The sequence below is a fragment of the Mya arenaria genome, chromosome 2 (assembly GCF_026914265.1).
Source record: "Mya arenaria isolate MELC-2E11 chromosome 2, ASM2691426v1".
NCBI classification, from domain to species: Eukaryota; Metazoa; Mollusca; class Bivalvia; order Myida; family Myidae; genus Mya; species Mya arenaria.
In genome coordinates, this window is record NC_069123.1 from 18625512 (window position 1) to 18637384 (window position 11873).

Genomic DNA, 11873 nt, shown 5'->3' on the forward strand with positions numbered 1-11873 from the left:
GTCAAAGGGTCACAATCAAGGTCATCTAAGCAAAACATTCATATTTTTTTCAAAACTGAAAAAGTTCATGGTCCAAATTGTATTGCTGTAGCTTCAAAAATAAAAAGTATGTCAAAATGTGAAAGTATATTTCATCCGAGGACAAGATTGAAATTGCTTTTCAAAACTATACACATGGTACAAATTTCATTGCTGTAGCTACAAAAATAAGAAAGTTGGTCAAAACTGGTGATGCTAGCTTTTACCCTGGGGGCATAATTTGAACAAACTTGGTAAAGGGCCATCATACACATATAAAAGGTCTTGGCAATATGGTTTGTAAAAAGAAGATTTTCAAAGATTTCCGGATATAAGCCTATTGGAAACTTGTGAACCCCAGGGCTTGGCCGGTTTGGTCTCCAGGCGCATAATTTGAACAAACTTAACCAATCACCACTGTATGATGCTACATATAAGTATGGGGGGGGGTCTTGGGCTAGCAGTTTCAGGTCTGACAAGCAGATTTTCTTATATAAGTCTTTAGGAAATTTGTGACTCCCAGGGCGGTGCCAGTTTTAACCCCTGGTGCATGATTTGACAAAACTTGATAGAGGCCAACTATATGATGCTACGTACCAAATAGTCAAGGGTCTGGGCCAAGCAATTTCTTTTAACCCCCGGGGCGGTGCCAGTTTTGACACTAGAGGCATAAATTGAACAAACTTCGTAGAAGACTACTAGACAATGTAACACAACAAATAAAAAAATCGTATCTATAGTCGTTTGCTCATTATGACGTAAATTTAACTGCCGCTAATGCACCAGTCAATTGTAACCACGCCCCCCCCCCCCCCGGTCCGGGGATAACCGGGGAAATGGGCCGTGTTTTTACTTTCAGGTGGCCCCGATCGCAGTGCCGGGTGAATGCGGTGGTTTTGTCTTCGCTTTAAATATAGCGGGGAATGGGCCTTTCTTAGGGTCCCTGGGGTGCGGGGGCATTTAGCGGGGATTTTACCATCTGTTCGTCCCCGCAGGGCGGAGATTTTAGCCGAGTATGGCTGGACCGAAAGTCAAAGTCCCCGCTATTCCCCGGACCTGGGGGGCGTGGTTACAATTGACTGGTGCACAACTGTAGATCACATACATGGTGTCTGCATGTGGTCTCCATATCGGCTGCGTAGTGGCTACATTAATTGTAATCGTATCTTAAAACATGTTTGTGCCGTCATCCATTGTTCTTTTTGAACTCTATTATCTATATGCTGCATTTTGTACTTAATTTCTACTAACTGTCCAATATTTTAAAAATTTACTGTCCAATATTTTATTACCGTATGTATATTGGACATTCATTGTTCAAATAATATGGACAGTCATTGTTGTAATAATGGACAGTCAGTAGATAAAGCAGCATGGTATAAACACACTTATGTTTCTTGTATTGTGTGAAACTATATGCACTTATTTGAAGAAAGAAAGCTTTAAAATACTTTTATCTAGGTTTTATAAATAATTCCGATTTTAAGGTTGTAACAACTTAATGCCCAATGAGGATGTGACTGAGGTTTGACGTTTGGAAAAAAGGAAAATGTTTATTTGTTGTATTGTATGTCCAAAGATGAGAAAAAATAATGTTCTTTTCCGTATGAAGTGCATAATACACGATGAAAACACGGTTAGCACTTGTTATATTTCCATCGAAGTCGAAATGATTATTTTAAATAATAACTAAAATAATTATAATTTTATACAAATCACACGTATATAAGCGCAATACTATTTTGATTCACATGATTAGTTACGGCCTTTCACCATTACATAGAAAATTGTACATGTACCTTACGGTACCGTGGATTATCAGTGTTTCCAACAGGTTGAGGTATGTCAAATAACTGGTGTGCTGTCGTCTTTGTTCCGTGAAAAAAAAACGTTAACATTCGGCCATAACTCTTGTATATAGTCTCTGGACGGCGGTTCCTTTTTGGTGTTTTGTCCTCCCAGGAAACTTTTTTAAAATACCTCCTTGGTAACTAATCAACATTTATGGCATTTTAATAAATGCCCGTTTTACATTCAACCGGTGTCTGTTTTCCTTTAATCCATACTAGTTCGACTTCCCTGTGCATATGTAGCTTTGACCTGGCACATAGACATTTGTACCCGTGTAACCAGTGAAAGCATTCGCACACTTTCATATAGTAAGGTGGATATATTTAGCTTCAAACTATCGGCTTATGCCAATTTTCAAACTGAGAAAACATGACAAGTGTTTCACATCCGCTCGTAGTGCCGTTGTTTGCTACTGAGATTTTCTTCATTTCATTCATATTATTTCCTGTAAATGGTCGTTTAATACAAATGCAGCAACGTTGGAAAATCAAAATGTCTCAGTTTGGACCATTGCACTCTTAAGAAACAAAATTGTAAGCTATTTATCGTAAGAAAGGGACACAGGAACTTTTTAAAGCTACGTCAATGATCACTTAGGAAATGGCCAAGAAACACGTATTCAGAAAAATAAAACTCATTGACAAATTGTCAAATAAAAATTATAAGTATGTTGCAGTATACTACGGCGTTATGTTTTTAATATCATATGGGTACCTTCACGATATTTTTCAACATTTGTCGAGGAGAAAATACTGTTGCCGTTAAAAGGTCAGTTTTAAGTCTTTGGAAACGAAGGAGCAATTTCGACAATCGCAACCGCAAAGAATCTACCGAAAGATGAGAATAAGATAAAGTTGTTGTACTAGAAATGTAAATGTTTTGTAAGTTGTCGAAGGTCCCCAATGTTTGCGCTGTGGCTGTCAATATTGTCAGTTAAACGTTGTCATGTTGTTCTAGGACTTTCAATGTGTTGCAAGTTAGACGTCATAGACTGTAAACGTCGCTAGAACTCTATGCGCTTTGTTTTTGAGAGTAAGACGACCTCAAATTTTATGTAATTTTTTTAGTCAATCGGCACGTTTTGGGATGTGAATAGTTTGTAATAAGTACTTTTATATACACCTTGAGATTATATTACATGTAGATTGAAGCCCGTGTGTAACCATTCGTGATGAAACTGTAAAGCAGTCTAAACGTATTTTTCGTTATACGCAAAAACGCTCTAAATTTTAAACAAACTCTCAAAACGTCGAGTTGAAATTCAGCCATCTTACCCGCTAGTACCCGTATATAAACGTCATGACGCAAAAGTATCATTTCATAGAAGAGTATCATGTCGGCTGAAGCAAAAAACAAGTACAATTTGGATTTTCTTTTACGTTTGTCATGTGAATCGCTGTTCACGCGGAGAAGAAACATCTTATTCTTCAACTTTAACAAACAGAAGGCAACGAGGATGAACACCCAAAAAGCTACACACATAAGGCGGTTTTGATGTCGGGTAGCGGATTCTAGAATCGTACCTACCCGCGAAAAAATCGGAACTCCTTGCAATCGTTACAACCCGGCCATCTCCGGCAAGCTTCGAGATAGGTCAATTCCTGTTGGATACTGGCCGAGGTGTTCCGATTGAACTCCTTGGCCATATTCTTTTCGCAAACTCCGCGCAGTGTTACTTCCCTTGCAGTACAGTAATCACTGCCACCACAAGATTTTCATCCAAAATTGGATGAAAACTTTTAATGGCATTTTTTTTAATCATATATATTTATTCTTATATCCTTTCTTAAATAATTACTTTACGCCAGTTGATAGGCATAATATGTTTTATAAAAAAATAACAATTAAAAAAAACATTCGGAAATGTTCGGTCTTTTTTCAAATTGAAAGTAGGATTTACAAATTACAATATCAACATGGATGTGTTGTTAGCTATTCAGACATGTATCGAACGTTTTGAACCAGGATTGCAAGCAAAACCAAAACAAATCGAATGTTGGCGGCATATACAAAATGAACAAATCCAGGTGTTAAGGAAGCATAATATTAGTCCATTTTGTAAATTGCAATCACGTGCCGTTTTATCTATCATCACGTGATATTTGTGAAGGCAGTGATTACTGTACTGCAAGGGAAGTAACACTGCGCGGAGTTTGTTCTTTTCGATGGAAAATGGCAAAATAGTTCCAAATGCCCGCAAAGACCTACCCCGCCTGCGGATACCCGGTATCTAGTATCTGTCCATGCATAGATTAGATGCCTAATAACTGTTTCATGGGTGAGGTTGAAACTAAAAACAAAAGTAAAATTTTATTGGCGATAACATCATACAAAACATCATATATTTTCATGTGGGCTTTTTCCGATGTGCACATTCGGTTGTTGCTCGGCTCCATTTGCCTCAATAGTGACCTTCACAGAAATGTTAGCCATTGGACAAAAACTATATGATTGAACTTTTACAACTGATTTGCTTGATTAAAGTCCTAAAAATTGTATCAAAAATATGCATGACCTCCATGACGCAAACAGTTTGAATCTGTTTCTATTGAACTTGTGATTTGATTTTAATACTGGAAGAAAATCTGCTGTGTTTCTAGGTTCACGCGTCAAACTGCTGGGAAGGGGCAGGAGATCGATATACTGTACTCACAGTCGAAAAAAACATTCCACAGCTGCAGGTAATTGTGAGTTGACAGAAAGCCGATGTGTGCAGTTATCGATAAACGTAATAACATATTGTTTTAGTTACGTTTTGTTCCCAATTTCTGTTTAAGGTATCCAACCCACAATTGTAAATTTTGGATACCTCGTGACACTATATTTTTTTGGTATCGTTTGAAAGGTATAAAGTGGCACTCTTATTCAAAATCAATACATACACAAGTGTAACAAACATTAATCTTGACTTATAAGCCTTAAACTACATACTTAATAATGCATTTATGGAAATTATAAATAACTGATAAGAAGATTGTAACCGTGTATTTAAAAGCAGAAAGTGCAAAAATATTAAATGATTGGTGAATGCTAAAAGATTTACTGTGGTTTACTATAGTCTTATATTAAAGGAAGAAATACCGTGTTTTATGTTCATTTCTTTTAAATCAAACTCTGTATCCTTCAAAAGAACCATTGTTTTCGACATGTATTCATCCCTTTTGAAAAATTAAAACAATATTATTAATTGTGGTAAATCTTATTGTAATAGTAATAGTGCATCTTTAAGTTTTGAAAATAAAAGATGTAAAACTTCTACCTAAAATATTGTTACGTCCTGTTTTAGTTGTACAAAGAGCTAATATAAACACTGTAATGACTTAATGTGTACTGTACTTTGAGTCCTGTATTGAAAATATTAGTAAACAGCAAGCAAATTATTCAAATGATAACAAAATTATATGGGGTCACCAGGAATCAACATTCAACATTCACGTTTATTGAGATACCAGAGGTCTAGCATTCTTGTGGGTCGGATTCCTTTTATAAATGGAGTCAGTAGCAGTAAGACACATACAATCGATGACTACGGTGAAGTTTTCTGTTTGTAAAAAATGGAGAATAATTCAGAATAATGGCTATGCATTATGAACGTTTACACACATGTTACATAGTTAAAGTGCCAGAAACGCCAGCCAGTATGACAAACACTCAACTTAAAAGCTCACGAACGCGAGTAATTCCTAGACCCTTGCTGCCCATCGACACTACCATCAGTAGTTGGCAAGGTTATTTATAACATGAAAACTGATGAGTTTGAGCAAATAACATTATTGTTAATTTGCCATATCTCAATCACAACCATGGGATGCATGATTAAATGTAAAGGTTTCATTCATGTGCAGTGTTAATATATTTCTGGTGCAAATAGTGAAAGATAATAAAAGTATCATTTGAACTAGTCATGGTTATAGTATGATGTAGAATGTTAATCAAATGTATGTAACACATGTTTTTTTGCAAATCATGACTTTAATCCAGCAATCCGGCTAGTCAATTCTTTTCCGAGGGCAATGGTAATGTTTTGTATTCTTTCTCGGAGCAACTGGCTATCTACTCCATGTAAGGAGGGGCAACTGTGCACATGGTGATAGGGGGGTGGGGGGGGGGGGAAGATTGATAACCATTAGATAACCAGTTGTATGAATATATTTATAGATAAGTGGTAACACGAATCTCATCAAATTAACCAGCTTTTATGTAACTTAATATGTGGAATTCGCAAACCATAACTAGATAACCAGTTACTGCTAGAAGCCAAAAGTGCATTTATAGCTAAGTGGTAACACGAATCGTATCTAGTTAATCAGTTATCAAGTAACTTATTAAAGGTCTAGTTAAAGCCTTCTATAAGTGCCCCCCCCCCCCCCCCCCAAACCGTGTATTTGTACACAACCTCTGTTAATTTATCTTAATCTTATTACCTAATTGGATTACCAGATCTCCAATCTGAGTATCTTGTTGTGCAGTTTTCGATGTTTTATTATAAAAATGGACCCTAAATGGCCCTGAGCCAATAAACGAATACACAGGAAATTGGCCCCTTCTGTTACACCAGTGCAATTAGCATGCCAAACATTCCTTAAACCAGGCCTTTAAGTGGAATTCGCAAAACATAGCTAGATAACCAGTTACTGCTAGAAGCCAAAAGTGCATTTATAGCTAAGTGGTAACACGAATCTTATCTATTTAACCAGTTATTATGTTACTTATTAAGTGGAATTCGCAAACCATAAATAGTTAACCTGTTAGTGTTGTATAGCTAAAAAGGGGAATAGGTGGCAGTTCTGGGCACGTTCACGCTTGTTTTTAGTCTTATGATATTTATCTTACCAAAAAGTATCGCGAATATTAACTAGATAGCTAGATAGTTATCGCGAAAAATAAGTGGTTAACATGAAACAGTTCGCGGACGCTATCAGTTTATCTTTCGGCACTAATATGCCACCATAGGTATCTATCAAGTTCCCAGTAAAACATGTAACGTGGAGTACTCTTTCTAGTATATGTAATCCGACGCAAAAATATAATGAAATTGCTGCAACGGATTAAGGTTTTCGAAATCCCAGATTTCACATCTGCACGTTAGAATGGGGACAGCGGTAGCATAAAAATGCTTTAGTTGTATGTCAAAAGGCAAGTCTAGGTTATCAATTCTAAGACATAGAGCAAACATTGCTTTGTTAGCCTGGCTTATTAAATATTTACAGCAGTATAAAAAGCTACCGTTTGACGAGAAATATACCCCTAGATATTTGTATTCCTTGACTATCTCTATAACTTGGTTATCGAAACTAACGTCAAATTTCGTCAGATTTCTGGCTTTCTGTGTTCTATGTCTTTGGCGTTTGCCCATTGCCATTAAAACGGGTTTATGTTTAAACCTTTTGCTACTGAGCTTGTTTCTGTAGTTTTTCACATAAGTATTGAAAACAATTTAGACTTTGTCTGCAAAGAGTACATTGTCGTCAGCATACAAGATAATAAGTAATTGAAGGTACACACTTGTCTCATTTGCATCTACTTCTATAAAATCTGTCTAACATCTTGGTCAAAACTGAGGTGAAACAGCTATCACCGAAACAAAATGTAAAAAGCATATAGACTCGTAACAAAAACAATGTTTTCCAATATATATGTAGGACGTAAATGGATCTGCCTATTACCGTATTCGTGGGAGCAATTAACTCCTGTTTTTCTTATATAACTCTTTTTCGAGATACCGGATTCCCCAAAGTTGGCAATGCAAAATTTCCAGTAGTAATCCCTTTATAAACCTGAGGGATGTTTGTCTTGCTTTTGGTCCGTGCTACAATAAACAAGATCGTATAAAAGAGTGGGCTGTATTTTTAACTGCATTTATAAAAGTGAATTATAGAACAGAATTCATTAAAATAACAATAAGATGATGTTCTGATTAATAGATATGCTGTTGACATTAAGCATGACACAACCAGTACACAGATAACAGCAACGCATGTGACTAATCTCCGTATCTAATGATATAAAGTTTAACTTTCAGTCATATTCTCAAACATTCAAGATTGTGTCACCAAAGGAGGTGTACACCTTAAAATGATACTCCTCAAGGGGCAACTCCTTGGAGTGGCTCTCCTGGGGTTGCTGGTCCACACAAGTGGAAAGAAGGTCTCGTGTTTTATGGATCATTCAGGGAAAAGTGTGTACGATTTTAATGCCACCAATATCTATGGTAATGAGACCATAGAGTTTTCTAAATACCAAGGTAGTGTGCTGGCCATTATTAATTTGGTAAGTAAAGTACATATCTTTATACTACGGGTAGAATGAATTTTTTCTTCGTTTTTATACCTTCATCATGTAGTTTTCTTTACATTTTATTTAAACGCATTGCATGGCAATTTAACTGATTTGCAAGTCGATTTCTGACACAAATCGAAACAGAACACAACATTGAACATTTATACTTAATCGCCACGTTGTCGCAACTTTTATTATTTCAATTAGTTAAATAACTGGTATTTGCATTGCTCGAAGTTCTTTGAAACTGCAAAATATATCATTTTGTTATATCCATTAGGCCACCTACTGAGGTATGACCACGCCCCACTATCTGGGCATGAACGCATTTATGAAGGAGTTCTCGAGCTCGGGCTTCCAGGTGCTCGGATTCCCTTCAGACGACTTCAACCTTGTGAGCATTGTTTACGTTAAATTGTTGTGTTTTTTTCCATCGATTGTGATTCAATCACACTAGTTGACAAAAAGCTACGCAAGAGTGTGACTTGTTTAGTCATGGAAACCGGAGTACTCGGAGGAAATCCACTTTACCGAATTCAGTGTGTGTATACCACGTGATAAATTGCGTCATAAATGCTACGTCGGAAGGCAATATTTTGATTTGAAAAAAGACTTTAAACAAAGATAACTTCACTATTTCTTCACTATTTTAAATGAAACATAGCGCAGTCTACGCTGCTCACGGAGCCCCACCTTCGGTCTTTTACCAGACTTTGATCGAGAGTTTAGTTTCTTAAGACACTTCGACAAACCTTTTCACAATACGGCCGTCTGACGGAGCACTGTCAAAACATTATTTTGGAAACAGGTTTGTCGAAGTGTTTGATGAAACTAATCACCTCATCAAATTTTGGTAATAAAACAAAAACGGGGCTCTTTAAGCGGCATAGACTGCCCTTTGTTTCATTTAAAATGGTGTTGTAAATGAAAAGTTATCTTTGATTTAAGTCTTCATTTTAAGCAAATTTTTGCCTTCCGACGTAGCATGTATGACGTCATTTATCACGTGGTATACACACACTGGGATTAGTGCCCATCAATCCAACTCGCATGCGCAAAAGGCCAACATTTAAAACCGTGGCGCCAGGTCGAAGGCGAACGCGCTAACCACTGCATTAACCGTTACCTTTTTATTCAATGTCGTTTTATGTTTTTAATCAAATTTGTAGTGCGTTTTTTTTCCTTAAAATATTGAGCCACAATCATGGGCCAACCCAGAATGTGTTGTGCAACACTAACAGTTACAAAAAGGCACACTAATTAGGTTTAGGGCATTAACGCTCTTTATATTATCACCTTGGTTTTTAGCAAGAGCCAGGAGGTACGGCTGAGGAGATCCTGAACGGTATCAAGTGGGTGAGGCCCGGCGGAGGGTATGTCCCTCAGTTCCAGATGTTCGAGAAAATCGACGTCAACGGCAACAAAGAGCATCCACTTTACACTTACATGAAGGTAAAATTGCAAGTTATTGAAACGGTTAGCTATATTATTAAATTCGCAAGTAGTGTTGTCAACATTGATGGTACGGAAACATCACGTGCACGTGTACATGTAGGTACGCATACATTCAATGGGTGCAATATACTTCCTGTTCGTGTATTGCACCCACAATTTATGTAATTACTGCCGTTTGGTTAAAAAGACATTTGCGAAATACATATATCAGCTAAAGTATTAAATGCATGTATTCTTAAAGCAACCATCGATAATTATGTTAATATTGCAGTCCGTCTGTGGTCCAACAAGCGACACATTTGAAGACTTGTTGTTTTACTCGCCGTTGAGAGTAAGCGATGTTCGCTGGAACTTCGAGATCTTCGTTGTGGACAAGACAGGCCGCCTACTGTACCGTTACAGTCCCGATCATGACCTGTCCATGATTAGGGAAGACATCAGGAAACTGCTGTTTAAGGTTGAAGTGTATGTATTGTTTTAATCTTAGAGTTGATTTAAATCATTTTTTGCTATATGGCCATTCTGTAGGACCGCCAATTTAGAATATTCCCTTGCAATGAAATTATGTAAAACATTTGAATTAAAATTGTCGTTAATGAATTCAACAAACATCTAAAAGTCTATCGAACCTTTGTTTTACCCGCAAATCAATGCCGCCATGCGATAATTGAATCGAACTATATTAAATACTAATACTATGGATTTATATATATTACCATGTACAATAATATGGTTAACGAAAATATTTTATTTCAGAAATGATGCTCAAGTGAACAAGGGCAACATAGCACTTCATGAAGCTCAGGAAGAACTGAGCAATGAAATAAACCCTTATTAAAGTGACAATCACATTTGAAAAACAATTGTTTTGTTTAATGCAGTATTTCTATGTTGTAGTCTGTGTTTTGTTTCTTGGCAATGTACATCTATGACCTTTGTCAATAACTTCCAAGAATGATGGCTACACCAGAAACGGAAGTTGGTGTGGCCGGATATTGGAGGATCTATGTGTAACTTTTGCGTTCGTTATCCATGGTAAAACCAACTGGTTATGTTTTTGACAAGGAAATAAAATGTACGTCGCCATGTGGATAAACTATAGCACAAAAAGATACAAAAAAAACTAAAAGGTGTGTTGTGTTTTATTTAGATATCAAGCCAATCTTCTTACTTTCATTTGCCCTATGGGTAAAGAAAATACAGCAAATTATAATAAAACAGCAGATAATGGGGTTTCGAAAACACTTCGCTGCAGACGACCATCATCTATGGTTTCCGTTGTATTTGCAATACAATTGGGAACATTAAAAATTTTAAAAATTATTTAAAAAGTTGTTTTTAGTCCGACATAAATACTATCAAATAGCAAAATTACCGACAGTATCATTTCATTCTTAACAACCAACTATCTTTCCATGTTATAGAACACTATACTTGGTTCGAAAAAGTGTATACTATTAAACTGACCTTCCGTTACATTAATGATACCACGCTATAACAGTACTAAGGACAATTCAAGTATGCTGATGTATGTAGCATACTATAGAGAAGACACAATTCCTCCTGAAGTATCGTAAAATGTCACCCCGAGGTTGAAAATTATTATTGGACGACTGCCATTATATTTTGTATTAACAAGATAGGAGGGTTGTCGCATTCTACAACTTTATTCATAGTCGCAGAATATTTTTCTATGAAATATGCTTCAGCTGGTTGACAAAACAAGCTGTTTTCATACACAAACCTGCTTAAAAATGGCTCATAATGATGAGAGCTGTGAATAAAAGTAAATATACAAACATAAAATCACTTTGTGTTTAACATTTATTTCATATCATTTTTTTTTAAAGTTAATTCAGTTTTTAACTTCTTTTACACATTAAATGAAAGCGCGAAAAGAAAGATACATAAATATTGAAATATTACTTTTCGAAAGTAAACAAAAAACTGCTCAGAAGAATAGTCTGAATTCATCACAACCCATTGACAAAATGTATTTGAACCGCTGCTCAGCTTGCACAATTGGAAGAGGTTGTACGTTATGGCTCTGTGTTTAGAAACAAATTGCATCCGCAGTCTTAAACAAAGCATGCTACGATTAAATAAATATGCCACTTATGATACGTTCTTATTTAAACACTTCGTTAGAACATTTTCATATAATTTCTATCATGTTTAAACTTCATTTCAAATGTGACGATCAAAGTTTAAACATTATAGGAATTATATGAATAAGTTCACGATTACTACAATCAGTTAACTTGTTTGAC

General features: G+C 36.2%; 1 protein-coding gene across 1 annotated transcript; it reads left to right on the top strand.

Annotated features, from left to right (window-relative positions):
- The first annotated feature begins 7906 nt into the window (after nucleotides 1-7906).
- LOC128224338 (glutathione peroxidase-like) lies at nucleotides 7907-10732 on the top strand. The gene is made up of 5 exons (XM_052934157.1): nucleotides 7907-8139; nucleotides 8429-8542; nucleotides 9457-9600; nucleotides 9875-10068; nucleotides 10360-10732. Exons 1-5 carry the CDS (start codon nucleotides 7945-7947, stop codon nucleotides 10439-10441), a joined length of 729 nt encoding a protein of 242 aa, XP_052790117.1. The 5' UTR covers nucleotides 7907-7944; the 3' UTR covers nucleotides 10442-10732.
- The last annotated feature ends 1141 nt before the right edge of the window (nucleotides 10733-11873 follow it).